Source organism: Electrophorus electricus, chromosome 3, assembly GCF_041902795.1.
Source record: "Electrophorus electricus isolate QZ-2024a chromosome 3, ASM4190279v1, whole genome shotgun sequence".
NCBI lineage: Eukaryota > Metazoa > Chordata > Actinopteri > Gymnotiformes > Gymnotidae > Electrophorus > Electrophorus electricus.
The window spans coordinates 37,409,491-37,428,753 of NC_137499.1; the positions used below are offsets into that span (position 1 = coordinate 37,409,491).

Here is a 19,263-nt window from a genome sequence, read left to right on the forward strand (position 1 = left end):
TCAGGGCGTTAGTCAGGACCTTAGTCAGGGCGTTAGTCAGGGCATTAGTCAGGATATTAGTCAGGGCGTTAGTCAGGACCTTAGTCAGGGCGTTAGTCAGGGCATTAGTCAGAATATTAGTCAGGACCTTAGTCAGGGCATTAGTCAGGACCTTAGTCAGGGCGTTAGTCAGGGCGTTAGTCAGGACCTTAGTCAGGACCTTAGTCAGGGCATTAGTCAGGGCGTTAGTCAGGACCTTAGTCAGGGCATTAGTCAGGGCATTAGTCAGGACCTTAGTCAGGACCTTATTCAGGGCGTTAGTCAGGACCTTAGTCAGGGCGTTAGTCAGGACCTTATTCAGGACCTTAGTCAGGGCGTTAGTCAGGGCGTTAGTCAGGGCATTAGTCAGGATATTAGTCAGGACCTTAGTCAGGGCGTTAGTCAGGACCTTAGTCAGGATATTAGTCAGGACCTTAGTCAGGGCGTTAGTCAGGACCTTAGTCAGGACCTTAGTCAGGGCGTTAGTCAGGGCGTTAGTCAGGATATTAGTCAGGACCTTAGTCAGGGCGTTAGTCAGGGCGTTAGTCAGGACCTTAGTCAGACTATTTTAGGCCATTGCCATCCTACTGAGGCAGAGTAGTGACTGTTTTTGTCACATTAAAGAATTTGCTGGTTATAAATATTGCAACAGATCTTTGCCCTTTGCATGACCTGTAATAAATACAACTTGAAAATATTTCTGTGAAGGTTTTACTTTCATTTAATACAATTTGAAATAATGTTTTTCTATAAATCTTCTCTCCTTCATGTCAGTGTCAGTGTGGGTATATTGTGACTGACTATATCAGGCAGTCCACACAAACCCCACAGGTTTTTCTCTGTAAGACTGTGGCAGTTTGGCTCCCCGACATGGTGCCCTCAACAGGCTGTGCTGTATTTGTGCAGAGCCTCCGGTGACCATCACTAAGATGCTGGATGACATGCACACGCTGGTGGGAGAGAAGGTGGAGTTTGAGGTGGAGGTGTCTGAGGAAGGAGCCGGTGTCAAATGGTGAGACTTAGCTTGCTCTTTACCTCCCATAGCTGTGAAGCGGGTGTTTGAGGTTTAGGGGCCAGACGTAAATATGAAGTGGTTGGGCTCTATAGGAGTTCTGCACAACACTGAACTTCATTAATAGTGCTGAGTTTGTCCATTGTCTGCTCTTCGGTGTCAGTGGGCAATGGCCATGCCAGGTCTTTCTCTTCTTCTAACCTTTATTCTTGTTTTGTTTTCTGGCCAACCCAGAAGAAGCATTTTTGCTGACTGTCCAGTTTTTGAATAGTGCATGTCAAGGAGTGTCAGCATGTGTCTGCAGTAACTAAAATAGCTAAGGTAACCCTCGCTAATTACGTTAGCATTAGACACACAGTGGTTATCAGAGGAGTCTGAAATCAGCATCTTGTTGTCTATGAAGTGCGATCATTGTTTTCCAATTAAGTATAGAATTAGCTAGGTCATTAGATATACCACTACATCCAATAATAATCATTTTCACGTTAGCTAGTGGCATTTTTGCAGAGAGCTTTATCCTAGCTTGCAATATGGGATGCTCCATATTACATTCATATTGTTCATGCTATTAATGGTAACGAGGATTACATTTACGGCATTTATCTGACACTTTTATCCAAAGCAACTTACAATTATGGCTGAGTACAGCTTGAGCAATTGAGGGTTAAGGGCCTTGCTGAGGGGCCCAACACTTTGTTCAGTGATGAGAAATGGATTTTTGCAATTAGCAAACCAATAGGCATATTTATTATGTAGCTAGCTATTCAGCATGTAACACCAGCCATATTAAAATATCAACACTTGGAAACTGGACTCAAGACCTTCAGGGGAAAAAATACATTATTGATGAAATGCAGAGAAAGAAGACATCCAAAGCACTTCATGCTTGCAGTTTACTACTCTGGCCTTTTGTATACTACTTATATTTAGTATACTACATGCTTGGAACTGTCAGTTTCAGTCTCGTTTGGTGTGCGAATTAGTAGTCAGTCAAGGTGCAGTGTTGTGTTAGACTTAAGTATGAACTGACAAATTAAAAGTGTAGCCCACTACAGACGTTTACAGATGTTTATGGACCTACGAGCCTCCCTTAGTTAACTAAGTGGACGTCTACCTGGCTAAAGGTCCATTTATCTTCTCTTCGCTATACACTAACACTTACTTATATTATGCATTAAAACCTGTAGTTACTCAAACCCTTGCTCTATCTCTACCATCTTTTAGCTCTACCTCTCAATATTCTTACCTTACTTCTGGATGACTTCCACATCTTTCATGTCCAAGTCCTCATATCTCAGAGGCCCTGAGGATGTCCCCCACAATGCAAAGGCCAATCCCTACTGCTTCCTTCGTCCAGAACACTGGTGATAGGAGGACTCCGGAACTGTCATTCTGCTGTCAAGAAAGCTGATTTCATCTCAGATTTGGTTTCCCTTCACTCATTCCAATTCCCGGCACTAACTAAGACCTGGATCACTCCGGAGAACTCAGTCACTCGTCGTGCTCTCCGAGAAACTGGCAGTGGCAGTGGTACGGGCTTACTTCTGTCCCAGAAATGACGCTTCACACTTCTTTCGCCGCCTCATCTTGATATTTCATCATTCGGATTCCATGCCGTTACAGCCTGCTCTCCCATCAATCTCCATAGTGGTGTTATCTACCACTCACCTGGTCCTCTAGGAACTGTCACAGAAGAGCAGGACATCCTCCTTAGTCTCTTCCCTTCTGAGGAAACCCAACATACTCTCCATGGAGACTTCAGCCTTCCCTCAGACAAGCCGCAGCCCTGCGGTGTTCTCGCTCTCTAAGACTCATTCGCCAGCCCTCCAGCTCACAAAGGTGGCAATGTCCTGGGCCTGGTGTTCAAAAGACCTTGCTGGGTTCTAGACATCAACATAGCCCCACTTCACTTCTCCGATCACTTCGCATTCTTGTGCCTCGCCAATGCAATCCACTTTTTGTACCCCTCTCGCCTCTGCTTCAACCTCAACCACTGCCACTGCCAAGTCCTCGAATAGCGTGACGAGCGATTCCACGCCATCTCTCCTCCCATCCCCACCACACCTTGACCCGTTTTTCTCTCCAGCACTCAAACCTGCTCAAACCTGCACTCAAACCTTCCTCTCTTCACTTTCTCCATTCATTTAACCTCTATGCCCTCTATCTTCCAGACCTAGAAAGTGTTCTCTTCCAGCTCCTTGGTTATCAGATGTCCTACATAGCACTCGGAGAGAATTAGGAGCAACTGGAAGGAAGCGGAGGAAATCACAAGCTGACACAGATCTCCTATCGTGCTAAAGTGACTCCTCCTGAGACATCATTCTACAAGGCAAAGCTGGCAGTATCTACGTCTGACTAATGCAAACTCCATAGCATCTTTCTTTCTCTTCCCTCCCTCTGTCTCTCCCTTAACCGACCTCTCTCACTGCTGATGATTTTGCTACGTTATTTCATAAAAAGATCTAAGGCAAATTGCAAAATCTGCCAGTCCTCTTCTTGAACCACTACTTCTGAATCATCCCCCACCTGCGTCCAACAGCTCGGGTCCTCTACCAGAGGCCTGGGGGCCTGAGGGTCCTGCGTAGTGTCTCAGCTGTTCCCAGGACTGCACTCTTCTGGATGGAGATCTTGGCTGTTGTTCCTGGGATCTGCTGGAGCCACATTCTCCCAGTTTGGGGGTCAGAGCCCCTAGTGCTCCGCTTACCACTGGAACCATTGTTGTCGTCACGTTCAAATATTTACATTTTTGTTAACTGTGGCTATAACTACCAATCTACAAATTTTGGCACTTAAACACATAAGGCTCTCAAATTCTGTGCTTCCTTCGGAGATTTCCAAGCATTTCTGATGTCACTGGAGTGGATGGTCATTAAACTAGGCTGGCCAAGCTGTTTTTTGTTTGTTTGTTTTGTTGTATTTGTACAGTTCCAAAACACAGGGTATATTTTTCAGGATGAAGGATGGCGTAGAGCTGAGTAGGGATGGGAAGTATCGCTTTAAGAAAGACGGGAAGAAGCACTGGCTCATCATCAGTGAGGCTACGAAGGAGGATATTGGAATGTACCACGTCGTTACAAATGGGGGGGAGTCGAAGGCCGAGCTGGAAGTGGAAGGTACTTAAAAAATATTATATACATACACACAGTGTGTGTGCATGTGATTTTTTTAAAATTCTGCTGTGAACTAGAATAACATTCTTGACAAAAATGATAGAATCAAGATAACAAATTCGCTGCATTGTAGAAACTTACACCTACACATATACACGCAAGAATGCACGTGTACGTGCACGCACACGCACGCACACGCACATTGATGTATATGCCACCCCTCTGTCTGTCTCAGATAAGGAACTGAAGATTCTTCAGAGCATAGCAGATCTGACAGTGAGGTCGACAGAGCAGGCCGTCTTTAAGTGTGAGGTGTCTGACAAAGTTACCGGCAAATGGTACAAGGATGGGGTGGAGGTCGTGGCCAGCAATCACATCAAAATGACACATGTCGGCAGGTAAACGCATCAATATAACACACGTCGGCAGATAAACACATCATTATACCACACATCAGCAGGTAAACACGTCAAAATGACACATGCCTGCAGGCAAATGCATGAAAAGGACACACGTCAGCAGGAAAACGCATCGGTATAGCACATATCGGCAGGAAACGCATCACAATAGCACACGTCGGCAGGTAAACACATCGATATAAAACACAACCACCGGTAAACACTTAAAAATATCACATACACAGCAGGTAAATGTATCCACCCTCACACGGCCAATGACTGAGTGCTCCACCTAGATGTCCTCCACATTTCAGTGGGTGGGGTTGTTGGATTTTTCCAGGAGAGAGCTTCAGGTTCAGTCACATGCAGGGGTTTTCCTTCATAAAACTAATAAATCATAGTATACTCTTCATTGTTACCGTGGAGATGGAGACTTTTAGTGTATTTAGTGGGGAAAGAATAAGAGGTTGCCTTGGTAATGCTGGCTCACGGTCAACCAGGATTCACAAACTGGTGATTGACGACGTGAAGGCAGAGGATGCAGGAGACTACACCTTCGTCCCTGACGGCCACGCCCTCAGCCTTTCAGCCAAGCTTAACTTCATAGGTACAACACACACACACACACACACACACACACACACACACACACACACGTATGAATGCATGCATATGTGCACTTTCAAATGCACATGCATACACACATACATTCACACACATATGCGCACACCTGTAAACACGCACACATTCACATGCACACAAACACACCCACACATGCACACACACACACACGCGCACACACACACACGCACACACACAACCATTTTCAGCCATGCTGCAATACTTTGACTGAGTTTGCTTGCTTTGTTTCCCACAGAAATCAAAATCGAATATATTCCTCGGCAGGGTAGGTTTGCACTTCCTGTTTATTTTCTTACTATGTTTATTCACTTCACATGTACTTGTGCCCGCGGTGGTTTGCTGACGTGTCTAAGACTAAACTTCTCCAGAACCTCCCAAGATCCACCTAGACACCACTGGCAGCATGACCAACAAAAACACCATTATCGTGGTTGCTGGAAACAAGCTGCGTCTGGATGTGGAGATCACGGGAGAACCCGCGCCTACTGTCTGCTGGAAGAGAGGAGAGAATGTGAGAGCCCCACCCCACCTCCAAAATTGATAGCAAAGTGCTTGGGGGTGTATTTGAATGAAATCGGGCCTTAAACCAGGATACACTGAACAAGTGTTATGTTTTATATGTTTAAATGATGTTGGTATGCATTAAGTGTTAGAATTATTGCCGTGTGTGTATTACATTTACATTGATGTGATTGGTTGGTATGTGATGTGATTGGTTTGTGGGTGATGTATTTAGTTGGGGGGTGATGTTTGTGGGTGATGTGTTTGGTTGGTGGGTGATGTGTTGGGTGATGTGTTTGGTTCATGGGTGATGTGTTTTGGTTGGTGGGTGATGTGATTGGTTGGTGTGTGATGTGATTGGTGTGTGATGTGTTTGGTTTGTGGGTGATGTGTTTGGCTGATGAATGATGTGTTTGGTTGGGGGTGATGTGATTGGTTCATGGGTGATGTGTTTGGTCGGGGGGAGTGATGTGATTGCTTGTTGTCTGATGTGTTTGGTTTGTGGTGTTGTTCCATGGGCAGGAGATCTCCAGCATGGAGGGTCGTGTACGGGTGGAGAGCAGAAAGGACCTCAGCAGCTTCGTGATTGAAGGAGCAGAGAGAGGAGATGAAGGTGCCTATTCCATCACTGTCACCAACCCAGCAGGAGAGGACAACGCTGAGCTGAACATCAAGATTGTTGGTAAGGGTGTGATGGCATTCAATTCTCCCCTCCAACCTTCTCTATCAATATGTTTCTCTTTCTGTCTCTCTTGAGCCTTTATCACTGTAAGGTCAAACAGCTACTAAAACCGTGTCCGGACATGTCCGGACATGTCAGGGCATGTCAGGTCATTCTGTGCCATTCTGGACTGCATAGACTGGTTACAATTTCTTTTCATGTGTTGTGCTGGAAATACAGTAAAAGTTTCTTGTCATAATTATGGCACTAAACATCTTCAGTTACTGCATGTATCCAACAGAATAGTTAATTTGGAGCCGTTTGGATGGTTTATTATTTCTTGTTATATGTGCAAAACTAATGCAGGTAACTAGAGAGAAGGCATCAAGAAGAGGCTCACCTCTATTTGTGTAGAACCAACCAATGAATCCCGATATCATTAAGCCACTCTGCCTGAACAGTTCTGTGCTCCTGAGCATCGTGAGCGAACTGTGCTGAGATAAATGAGCCGGGTTTGTAAGCCTTCCGTGCCAAACTGTATTCCAGTGGAAATGCGATCAGAACGGTTACTGCCTGTAGGAAAAGAAGCTTTCTGTCTCAGGGCATGGTTTCAGACTGCTGAATCATGGTGCTGAGTCTCAGACTCCTTTTGCACATGTGAACACGTCAGATGAAATCAGACATCCCTGAATGGATCCCAAAATGAAAACTAAGACCAACTCTCGAGGTGATCTCAGTACGATTCGTTGGGGGGTCCACTTGACACGTGTGCTCTGAAAACAAAGTTTCCGTGGTCCTGTTCGTATTTTTATTTACGGTACATCTCGAGGCTTGCCATATACACTGACAGTCTTCCACTGATGATGCAATTGCACATCTGCTCCACACCGCACTGACCCACCTGGACAAAGGGAGGGGTAATTATGTTAAAATGCTGTTTGCCGACTACAGTTCAGCATTTAACACTCTCATCCCCTCCCTACTCACTACTAAGTTGGAGGATCTAGGACTGCATACATCCCTGTGCGACTGGATCTCCAACTTCCTAACAGACAGACCACAATCAGTACGGGTGGGCAACTGTGCCTCATCCACCCTCACCCTCAGCACTGGAGCTCCTCAGGGTTGTGTCCTAAGCCCCCTGCTCTACTCAGTGTACACCTACGACTGCACAGCCACATCCAGCTCCACCATCATTGTCAACTTTGCTGACGACACCGTCATCACGGGCCTGATCTCGGACAACGATGAGAGGGCCTACCTGGAGGAGATTAAACACCTGGAGAACTGGTGCCAGGAAAATAATCTCCTCATAAACGTCAGTAAGACAAAGGAGCTGATCGTGGATTGCAGCAAGAAGCAGGAGCGGCACTACGAAGCTGTGAGGATCAGTGGAACCACGGTGGAGACAGTAGATAGTTTCAGGTACCTTGGTGTTCACATCTCGCAGGACCTGTCCTGGTCCCGCCATACCAACTCCCTGGCAAAGAAGGCTCGTCAGCGACTTTACCACCTCAGACGCCTAAGAGACTTCAGACTGCCCTTCAAGGTACTGCGGAACTTCTACACCTGCACTATCGAGAGCATCCTCACGGGGAACATCACAGTCTGGTTTGGGAACAGCACCAAGCAGGACAGACAAGCACTCCAAAGGGTGGTGCGTTCAGCAGAGCGCATCACTCACACGGAACTTCCTGACCTGCAGACCATCTATTACAAGCGGTGCCAGACCAAGGCCAGGAGGATTGTGATGGAAACTGATAAACTGTGGGGACCACCAGCACCATGTAACTGTAAATATGTTCAATTGTACGATGGAACTGTACATTGTGTACATACATATATACATATCCATATATATTGTACATTGTGTATATAAACATAATATACATACATTGTTAATATATTTTGTACATATATAGAATATATATTTCTCTACGCACCCCTGTTTTTCTTTTTCCTCAGTTTGGACAGAGCACTCTCAACCATTTCACTGCGAGTTATACCGTGTATGACTATGTGTGCGACAAATAAACCAAACTTGAACTTGAACTTGGATACAAACAAAGTCAAGAAAAATAGCTGCAAAATGAATCTCCTCCATGCATGTCTCCTCTTTGATTTTTTAAAACTCTTTTGCTGTCTTATGTCAGTTCTGTTTTTGTTCACTTTTCTCACTTTATGAAAATAGCATAATTAAATGTGGCTATACTGAATACATTACCCATAATTCAGTGTTATACAGATGGGGTCTGAGTTCTAAAGAAGCTGTGGTCTGACATCTCACCAGTGCTAAAGAGGACCAGGAGATCTGATCCCTCTTTAAAGTTTGGTTCTGAACCTAAAGAGAACTGCAGTCAGTTGCAGATGGTTCCCTTTATCAAAACTGAGTTTGGTTCATCAGCAGAACTATATGTGAAAATGCACTCTGCCTCTCTCTTGCCATGCCAGTCAGTTTTTATATATGCTGTTTTTAACATTTACAGCTGACAATTTTATCCAATGCAGCTTACAATTATGACTGAATGCAATTTGAGCCATAAGGGTCTTGCTCAGGGGCACAACAGTGGCAACCCAGTAGTGATGGGGCTTGAACTGGCAACCTTCTGATTTCTAGTCAAGTACCTTTACTACAGAGCCACCACTCCGTAGTACATCAGCCCACAAAACCACTGGCAATACTATGGAATTGGATGAGAAGGCCTGGCTCACAATCAACATCCTAATTCACTCCAAAGGTGTTCAGTTGAGGTCAGGATTTGTGCAGTCTACTGGAGTTCTTAACTCCTCCCCAGACTATTATCCCTCCTTCACCAAACTTTACTGTTGTCATTGTACATTCCAGTAGGTAGTGTTCTCCTGGCATCTGCAGATCCCAGGTTCTTCTATTGGACTGCCAGATTGCAAAGCTTGATTCGTCATTCCAGACAGCACGTTTCCACTACTCCACAGTCCTGGACCAGCATGCTTCACTCCACTCCAGCCAATGATTTACGTTTTAGTGCTCTTGGGCTTGTGTGAATCTGCTCTGCCATGGAAATCCATTTCATGAAGTTCCCGACATGCAGTTCAGAGTCAGGTTGGAGCTCTATAGTTAGTGATGTCTAGCAGATAGGTGATTTTATGTGCTACATGCGTCAGCCCAACCACATACGTTTGGATACACTATGTGTATTTCCCATGAGCCTTACAATCTTTAAGTGTATTTTTATTATTTCCTAAATTCCCTTCCCTTCCCTTCGTTCCGTAGATGTACCCGACCCACCAGAGAACGTTCGTTGCACTGGAGTTGGAGAGGACACGGCCACTGTTCTGTGGGACCCGCCCAAATTTGACGGCGGGGTTCCAGTGAAAGGTGGGGCCTCTTCACCCATTTCTTCCTACCCACGCAGCTTAGCGAAGACAGGATGAGTCAACACCCTGCGTTTCTGTCACACGCACAACAAAAGCTTTCTAGCAGAAGACAGAAATATCTCAGAGTTCCACTACTGTGGTCTAGTTTTCTTCAGGGTATTTGGAGATGATGTCTTAACCCCCACAGGGAGTGTGCATGAGATTCAACAGTCTCAGCTGAACAGATTGCAGTCTTCTCAGGTTTTCTCAGGCACTTCACAGTAAACACCAACAACTCGGAGGTTAATTGAAAATATGGTTTCTTTGCAGATTTAATTGGCCAACAGAGATTATACCACCTGCGTGTCATGCTCACAGTTTCATGGCTTACCGTTGCGCTGTCCCTTGCTTGCAAACAGACGTTCAACTTCATACTGAATCAAATGAAGTGCTCTGAGGTGTGAACTGGGGCAAAGAAATTCCAATGGCCTCCAGAAGCTTGGTGGTCCTGTCAGTGGTTCAAGAATGAACAGAGCAAACCCCAGCAGGAAAAACTCCCCAGTCCAGTGCAGACAATTTTAGTTGAGTTTTGTTTTATTTTTGAGATATGGTTACCCTATAGGGATCTGAAACTGTCATCCTGTTTCCAAGGTTACTTGATGGAGAGAAAGAAGAAGGACTCATCCAGGTGGACGAAGCTGAACTTTGACGTCTATGAGATGACGACGTATGAGGCAAAGAAGATGATCGAGGGCATGATGTACGAGATGCGTGTGTTCGCGGTCAATGGCATCGGCATCTCCCAGCCCAGTGGCGTCTCCAAACCCTTCATGCCCATTGGTGAGTCCAGAGTCCTAGGCATGGCAGCCAGGTGGCATGCACCTGCTCCAACACTCTGGCAACAAGTCCTGTCTGCTTAAGGTGTGCTGGGGAAAAGGAAATGACAATGGGACTGAGATAAATGACTTTATAACTATCAACCTAATATTTCACGTGATAGATTTCAGACTGCGTTGTTTACTTTACAGACCACAGCCTACTTTACACACCGCTTCACAGACCATTTACTTTACAGACGCCAGATTCAGCTTAAGATGAAACAGTGTTTATGGAAAATAAAACCAGGCCTAATTTGGCGTCAGGGTCACAATTAAACGTAGGGCCTCCCTCCTCACACGATGAGTTAACTACCCATGTTTCTGTCACGGGAACAACAAAAGATTTACAGGAGACGAGAGAAATATCTGCATCACACTGCTATGGTCTAGTTTTCTGGAGGGTGTTTAGAGACCTCACAACAGACCTCACTGTTAGAGCACATTCTTCTGAGATTTCCTCAGGAACCCTTCCTAATGGGAGGGGAATTTATGGGGAGAATTAAAAACTGGTCCACGAAAATCTTTTTTTCCTAATCTCCCTCTTGCATTCTCGCGTCTTCTTCCCTTTTTCTCTCTCTCACTTTCTCTCTCCATCCATCTCTCTCTCCCTCTCTCTTCCACTCACCGTCGCTCACAGCGCCGACCAGTGAACCAACCAGGCTGATCGTGGATGACATCACCGATGGCACCTGCGCCCTGAAGTGGCGCCCTCCAGAGCGGATCGGCGCGGGGGGCGTGGATGGTTATATCATCGAGTACTGCCTTGAAGGAGGTGAGGACCAGGAGCTGCCCAGACAGCAAGGGCTGTCATTGAAATCACAGTTATCAAAGGAAATAAGTTGTGAGGTTTTATCAACAGATAAAATCCCTGTGTCGAGGGCTATACTGAATGTTGTACAATTGGCTGCACGTTAGCTGTCTTCTGCATCAAGAGAGAGGTTCTTTAAAATAGTGTGGAAAAAATGGCAGCCTCTGGGGTGTGTGTTTGGGGTGTGTGTGTGTGTGTGTGTCTCTCTCTCTCTCAGGGACTGAGTGGGTACAGGCCAACGAGGACCCCATAGAGAACACCATCTTTCGGGTTCGTGGCCTGCAGCTGGGGGAGAAGTACATGTTCCGGGTGAAAGCTGTTAACATAGCTGGGTGTAGCGCCCCAGCGGAGATTAACCAAGGAGTCACCATCAGGGAGATCACTGGTGAGAGAATGTCTCTCTCTCTCTGTCTCGCTCTCTCCTTCCACAAACACCCCTTAGGATAACATTCTCCATATGCTTCTCTACATACATACAAACACAACACACGACTCACACACAGAACAACGTAACGCAGCACAACAGTGTCACAACACAAACACAACATGTTATTAACACACAGCATAGTACTCACACAGGACAACACGCTCTCCCGCACAAACACAGCTCACTTCTCACTCGCAGCACAACATACTACTTATGTATCTCTGACATTCTTCACCACAACACATTCCTCAACACAAACACAACACACTATTTTGGAGACTTTTGTGCTTTCACTCCACCATGACATCTCTAATATAACTATTTTTACTGCTCTGTCTACTACTCCAAAAGTTACTCCAAACTGGGGGAAAAACTGGATTGTCTAAACTATCTAAACTTTCTGAACTGTGAAAGAATATGAGTGGTGTCAGGTGGAAGCAGACCAATGCCTGCACAGCTCACCTTTTAACTGGCTGATATATCTGACCTGCTGCACCCACGCAGAGGCTAACAAGCTGGCACATAGCTGCACAGCTGTGAGGTTACAGTGTCAGACGGGTGGAGGTTACAGCGTCAGACGGGTGGAGTCTTGCACTGTCTCTGGGGTGCCTCTGTGTGAGGAACTGTAACCAGTAATTGATCTGATTAATGATATATATATTATTTTGAATATCTTTACATGTTCTTCAGAGAATATATATATATATATATATATATATATATATATATATATATATATATATATATATATATATATATATATATACACACATACACACACACACACAGAGAGAGAGAGAGAGAGAGATATTCAAAATTGTAATAAGGCATACAGAGTTTCCAGAGAAACAGAATGTCAGGATGTTTTGGACAAAGGTCCTACATCGGCTGTGCAAGCAAAGTGCTTCTGATGAAGGAGCTCTGTCAGAAACGTTCTGTTTCTCTGGAAAATGTGTACTTTATAACAATTTTGAATATCTCTCTCTCTCTATCTATCTATCTATATTTATATATATATATAACCTTTGATACTTAATTATATTTAAAAGCAAGTACTTAATATGTATATATAAATAAAGGCCTTTTAGTTCAGTGATATTTTCCCAGTCTCCCTCTGTTTCTCTGCCATCTCTCTTCATCTCTCAGAGAACCCCAGGATTCGTCTTCCTCGTCAGCTGAGGACTAAGTTTATCCGCAGAGTGGGCGAGAAGGTCAACCTCGTCATTCCCTTCCAGGTCAGCCAACTGTATATTTTGTTTTTGTGTCCAGTTCGAGGACACCTCCACGTTCCTCCTCCACTTCCCTAGCGAGCACGTCTGGTCCTTGCAGGGCAAGCCCCGCCCCGTGGTGACGTGGTTCAAGGATGGCGCGCCACTGGACATGAAGCTGGTTAATGTGCGCACCACGGAGGTGGACACCATTTTGTTCATCAGAGAGTCGACCCGGGGGCACTCAGGATGCTACACCCTCTCCGTCCAGATCGAGAACATGGAGGACAAGGCCGCTATTGAGATCCAGATCGTGGGTGGGTGGAGCGCACACAAACATTTACACACAAGCACAAACATGCACACACACACACACACACACACACACAAGCATGAACATGCACACATACATCCTCATTCAAACACACAGGCACAATCTTAACACTCACGTACACATATATGCATACACAAACACCCTAACACATCAACACAAAGACCCGAAGACACACGAATGCATGTTCACAAAGACACTATCACACACAAACACACTACCATACACAAACACATACATACATGGACACACGCAGCACACATGCACGTCTGCACATGCACATCTGCACACATGCAGTGAACGTGCATGTTTGCACACACGCGCGTCTGCATACTCAGTGCACATGAATGTCTGCGTTGGCATGCAGTTGAACTTTTTTAGCGTGTCTGAACTTTCATGAGCTAATTATACCAAAAACTCTTCTTCTTTCTATTTCCCAACTTACACTCACACACTTACACACATACACACACTTATGAACACAGAGAAGCCTGGTCCCCCCATAGCTGTCATGGTGACTGATGTTTGGGGTTTTAATGCTGCCCTGGAGTGGAAGCCTCCTAAAGACAATGGCAACAGCGAAATCACTGGATACACCATCCAGAAGGCCGACATGAAGACAAAGGTGACTACAGAAAACACGCATGCATGCAGTCCTGCACATGCACTGCAAATGTGCACATAGATGCCGAAATACACTGCGTGCACACACACACATGCGCATTCACACACACACACACACACACACACACACACACACACACTTACACACTTCCCCTGGGTGACTCCTGTTACCCAGCATCATGCCTCTGCTTGTGACAGAGCTGTGTGACCTATGACCTTGACCTTTGTGTAGGAATGGTTCACGGTGTATGAGCACAACCGCAGGCCCAGGTGCACTGTGTCCGACCTGGTGATGGGGAATGAGTACTCGTTCCGTGTATTCAGTGAGAACATCTGTGGCCTAAGTGAGGATGCAGGACTCAGCAAAAATACGGCTGTCATCGCCAAGACAGGTACTGCACGTGCATATTGCACAGGTAGCCCAGTGCACAGGTCGTGTGCATGCACAGTACACAGGTAGCAAGCATGTACAGGGCACCGTGCACAGGCCATGCACATGCACTGCATACAGGTAGCGTGCATCCACTGTACACAGATAAAATGCATAAGTTGCATGGTGCACAGGTAAAGTAGTGCACAGACAGAGTGCATATACAATATAGAGGAAGCACAGTGCACAGGTAGCATGCATATACAATGCACAGGTAGCACACATGCACAGTGCAAAGGTAAGACCAATCTCAAATGGCGCACTCGTGATCCTGCAGTCCACAAATGTGTGTGCACACTGCGAGGCCGCAGCGTGTCCCATTTATCTTTTCGGCAAACAAATGGGCACTCACGAGTGCCCTCTAATGGCCCGTACCGCGGCCTTCTGGGAGAGTCATAACAATGCAGGTGCAGCAGCCGGCTATTACCCAAAATTCTCTGAGATACAGGCAAGGACCAATCGAAGAGGATGATTTTGTTTCAAGCAGTCTGAGCATCATGACAGAAGAAAATATCTAAATATGAGTTAAATGAATCTCCACTAATGTATTATTACTTGTTAAGTCGTGCAAACACTGAGGTGAAAACAAGAACCATCATACACCTGTTGTGCTATTCGAGTGTGTCCCACATGCACGCTTTTAAACTGTGCGCTCTTGAGGGCTTGCACAGCATAAGCTCCCATGTTGTTGATGTCAGCAAACTGTGGACATCGAGGAAGACCTCAGGGCTCATGTTGTCATTTGGGCGTGGGTGATAGTGTGCAAGCGCAGAGCACTTCATGTTAGCGTAGACAAGAATGTGGTTGGTGCGTGCACATGTATCCAAGGTACACGTGCTGTGCCCTTGAGCTGTTCTCTCTCGTCTTTCCCGCTAGGTCTACGCTCGAAGCGCCAGGCATTTAAGGAGAGAGATATGAACAGCTGCCCCAAGTTCACGGCACCCCTAATGGACAGATGTGTCATTGCAGGCTACAACACTGCCCTCAGCTGTGCTGTCCGTGGCTTGCCAAAAGTAAGTGTGTGTGTGTGTGTGTGTGTGTGTGTGTGTGTGTGTGCATGAATGCATGTGCGGAGAGGTTCCCCTCATTTAACGGCAGAAGATCATGGTTAATGGTCACATGGTTAATGGTTACATGGTTAATGGTTACATGGTTAATGGTCACATGGTTAATGATCTTTTACAGTTAATGGTGCATTTTCATCTTCACCCCTGCTGTTGTCTATGCTCTCCCCAGCCCAAAATCATCTGGATGAAGAATAAGACAATAATCAGCAGCAACCCCAAGTACATTATGCAGAACAACCAGGGGGTCCTGACTCTGAACATCCGCAAGCCGAGCCTGTTTGACGGCGGGAAGTACACCTGCAAGGCCGTCAACGAGCTCGGAGAGGACGAGGTCGAGTGCAAGCTGGAGGTCAGAGGTAAGGCACGTCTTCCTGCAAAACAAGCAAACAAACAAACAAGCTACGAGAAAGAGAGAGAGAGAGAGAGAGAGAGAGAGAGAGAGAGAGAGAGAGAGAGAGAGAGAGAGAGAAATCCAACCCTACAGACTCCGTCAGCCCTCATGCAAAGGCCTTTAAAGTAGAGCACTGCGTGGAGATGATTTGCTAGGCTGTCCTCACGGTGGATATATATTTTCTTTTCTTCTGTTTCCTTCCTTTAACTGTTCTTTTTATCTTTTTTCTTTTTTCAGTCTTTTCTGATAAAGGGGAAGGGAAGAAATGAGACAGAGGAAAACGGATGGAAAAACAAATAAAAACTCACGTTTGAAGTTTATTTTTCCCTCTTAGACTTTGTTATGAGCCAGGCTGCATGAACCAGTTTGTGTTGCAGCTCACGGGCTAATGGAGTACTGTAGGAAAACGAATTACTACGTTTTAGTCTATATTACTATAGATTAGTCCTATACTACTATAGATTAGTCTATATTACTATAGATTAGTCCTATATTACTATAGTCTATATTACTATAGATTAGTCCTATATTACTATAGATTGGTCTATATTACTATAGATTAGTCCTATATTACTATAGATTAGTCCTATATTACTATAGATTAGTCTATATTACTATAGATTAGTCTATATGTATTTTTGTGAGTGCTCCTTGCATGTTAGAACATTCATGTGTTCTAATTTATGTGTGCATTATTCATAAAATTCTAATTCATGTGTGCATTGTTGTTGGTTTATTATGTGGTGTTCAGTTCTAGACAGTTTTGACGATGCTATGAATTTATGAATGTAGCGCAAAATCGTGTTTTCTGGCAGTCAGGACTATTTGAGGGTATGTAACGGAAGTCGTGAGCGCTACTGAACTTGGATGATGCGAGGAACAGCTTGTCACCTAAATTTAGGTCATTGTTTAAGAAAGTAGATAAGTAAACAGAAATAAATTATGCACACATATGTCATCTTATATGCACTGTCGTACGCGCGAGAACGTCTGCGCGAGGGAGAACGGAGGGGAGAAAATCTGGTTCTCATTAGCATAACACACTAGAGACTAATTATTGAACCTATCAACACAGTATTAATTAGCCCTCTCCCACGTCATTACGGAGCAAACGAATTACGACTAATTTACACGCCCGGAAAACAAACACAGCACAAACTCCGCCGGGAGAGACCGGGCGGGCTGCGCTCGAGCCGCGCTCCGTCAGCAGTAATGCAGCGGCCGCAGCCTGGGCGGGGGAACGCGAGCGCTTCGCGTGCTCAGATGCTCCAAATGCATTTGCGTCTCCAAGAATGAGTATAAACGAACGAGTAACCGAACTTTGTTCTCAAAATAAACCAATGAGGGACTTTTATGTACCATCCTATAGGAATCTCGTAAAATCTAGGCTAACCGTTCTGAAGAAATGGTGTGTCGTCAAGAATGCAAATGACTATTCGACACTGTCCTTTAACCTAGTCCCTGTCTTTGGTGTTCAGTGCTAAGCGTAATGATACAAAATGACCACCCGAGGGAGCAAGTTCATAACAAAATAAGAGGTTTACGCTTAAATAAGGTCCTATTACGGCGTTTATGAACATTCATGACTTGATCCATAGTATTTAGGGTGAACGAAGAGTTCATAGTCACAGGAGAAATCAAATCAGACTTTGTTCTTCGTGTAAAACTGTGCCTGGGCTATGTGCGTGTGCTGTGTGATGCAGAAAGGGCCTAGGTGAGTTTGTAAAGAAGGCTAGTGCCATATCGGGACAGACATGCGTACCGCTTATACTGGATAAAGTGCATGTCATGTAAACACTAAAGAGTTCCAATTCTTTACATGCACATCACCAACAGACCTTGCACGTGCAGGTATTTAAAACTGCACCCTTGCCTTTGCTAAGGCGTTTACACCAGGAGTAGAATATATGCGTTTCAGGACAACATGAGTGCAGAGAGTTGGGGATTTGATGCCGCGTTCATTCGCGACCGGAAATCACAGAGCCCCCGTGCCTCACGAGCGCTCCATCTTTAGCGTTCCAGACGGCTTTGTTCCTGCTAAAGCGACATTCTGTTGCTAAGCAATTATACTAATTGCACCTGCTGGGACGTTATTTGCAAATTCTCTCCATAAAGAAATACAATGCGAAAATGTTGAGGCATCGTAGCGCGTCTCAGACGAACGCACAGCGCAGGTGACCACGCGCAGACTACTCGCCCTCGAGTACTGCACATGTACTGCACACGACAGGCACATGAAGAGAAAACAGTCGGACCCTTTCAATAAACGATGGCAAAGGTCGACTTATGCGCTCTTCTACATTGAGAGAGAGAGAGAGAGAGAGAGAGAGAGAGAGAGAGAGAGAGAGAGAGAGAGAGAGAGAGGAAAGGAGAGAGAGGGAGAGAGAGAGAGAGAGAGAGAGAGTGTGTGTGTGTGTGAGAGAGAGAAGGAGAGAGAGAGAGAGAGAGAGAGAGAGAGAGAGAGAGAGAGAGAGAGACAGAGAGAGAGAGAAGTCTTTGGGAAGGCAAAGACAAAACGCACTGTAATAGTGAGGAGAGAACTATCATTATGTAAGTAATTATACATGAATTCAGTGAGAGAGGAGAAGAGATGAGAGAGAAAAGGTGGAATCTGAGGCGTGTAATTACAGTATAGAAACCAAATGAGACAAGGACGGAAGAAACACGGTAGTCTTCTACCTCACACAACGCAAATTACATCACGCTCTCGCTTCCCCTTGCACAGACACGCTTTTTGCACGGCCATGTCGGTAAACGCGCGCACGACGATCCAATAGGCCCGCGGGGCTTCTGCACTGGCCCAGTGTCATGTGCGGATGGGTTCCACGCCTGACTGGTCCTCGAGCGCTCTGCGCCGTGTCGTCCCCGCTCGCGACCCGGAAGGCAGCTTGTCAGAGGGAAGCCTTACTGACAGGGCGGGCGCGTGCCGTGGTTATTCGTTCACTGTAAGGAGGCGGTTGCGTGTTGGTACCATTAACTTCATGATTTTCCTTATCACGTCTTCCGTTTTATATTCGCCCCAAACAATCTGGATGGTGTCTTGATAATTTTTTTTAACGCATGTATTTACACCAGCCAAATAGAAACCCGTTTGCGGGTTTATATGGCAGCCATTTTACTGTGACGTCCCTCTTTTCTATTTCTAGATGTAGGTTAGATGATGGCATGTTCAACCATCTTAATTTTGCATGGCGTGTTTACGTGAAAGAAAGACGCCAGTTTCGGCGCTTTGGGCAGACCCTGCACAGTTACATTATGACGTAACAAACGACGCTGAATTTAATTCCTGTGGTTACTCCCCTGTGTGCATTATAATCCGGATACTTAAAGCGCATTAAACAACCAGATGTAAATGGGTTTTTAATTCGAAACCATTTCTTTTAGCACAAGAGCTTTATAGGGACATTGAAATACTTTATTGGAT

The 19,263-nt window shown here is 45.4% G+C and overlaps 1 protein-coding gene across 4 annotated transcripts in view; it reads left to right on the forward strand.

The window, feature by feature from the left end:
• mybpc2a (myosin binding protein Ca) overlaps nucleotides 1–16,566 on the forward strand; it is a 41,446-nt gene extending 24,880 nt beyond the window's left edge. For 2 of the 4 annotated variants that reach the window (XM_027025669.3, XM_035527353.2), the window contains 18 exons: nucleotides 925–1,030; nucleotides 3,983–4,143; nucleotides 4,376–4,538; nucleotides 5,039–5,145; nucleotides 5,416–5,445; nucleotides 5,549–5,691; nucleotides 6,204–6,363; nucleotides 9,593–9,697; nucleotides 10,327–10,515; nucleotides 11,191–11,325; nucleotides 11,579–11,746; nucleotides 12,935–13,023; nucleotides 13,118–13,313; nucleotides 13,813–13,952; nucleotides 14,184–14,343; nucleotides 15,258–15,394; nucleotides 15,618–15,804; nucleotides 16,077–16,565. In XM_027025669.3, coding sequence (XP_026881470.2) covers nucleotides 925–1,030; nucleotides 3,983–4,143; nucleotides 4,376–4,538; nucleotides 5,039–5,145; nucleotides 5,416–5,445; nucleotides 5,549–5,691; nucleotides 6,204–6,363; nucleotides 9,593–9,697; nucleotides 10,327–10,515; nucleotides 11,191–11,325; nucleotides 11,579–11,746; nucleotides 12,935–13,023; nucleotides 13,118–13,313; nucleotides 13,813–13,952; nucleotides 14,184–14,343; nucleotides 15,258–15,394; nucleotides 15,618–15,804; nucleotides 16,077–16,108 — 2,408 coding nt within the window. In that variant the 3' untranslated portion in view covers nucleotides 16,109–16,565. Of the gene's footprint in view, nucleotides 1–924; nucleotides 1,031–3,982; nucleotides 4,144–4,375; nucleotides 4,539–5,038; nucleotides 5,146–5,415; nucleotides 5,446–5,548; nucleotides 5,692–6,203; nucleotides 6,364–9,592; nucleotides 9,698–10,326; nucleotides 10,516–11,190; nucleotides 11,326–11,578; nucleotides 11,747–12,934; nucleotides 13,024–13,117; nucleotides 13,314–13,812; nucleotides 13,953–14,183; nucleotides 14,344–15,257; nucleotides 15,395–15,617; nucleotides 15,805–16,076 lie in introns of all 4 variants that reach the window. The other 2 variants (XM_081711410.1, XM_081711411.1) reach the window with 1 other exon arrangement.
• The last annotated feature ends 2,697 nt before the right edge of the window (nucleotides 16,567–19,263 follow it).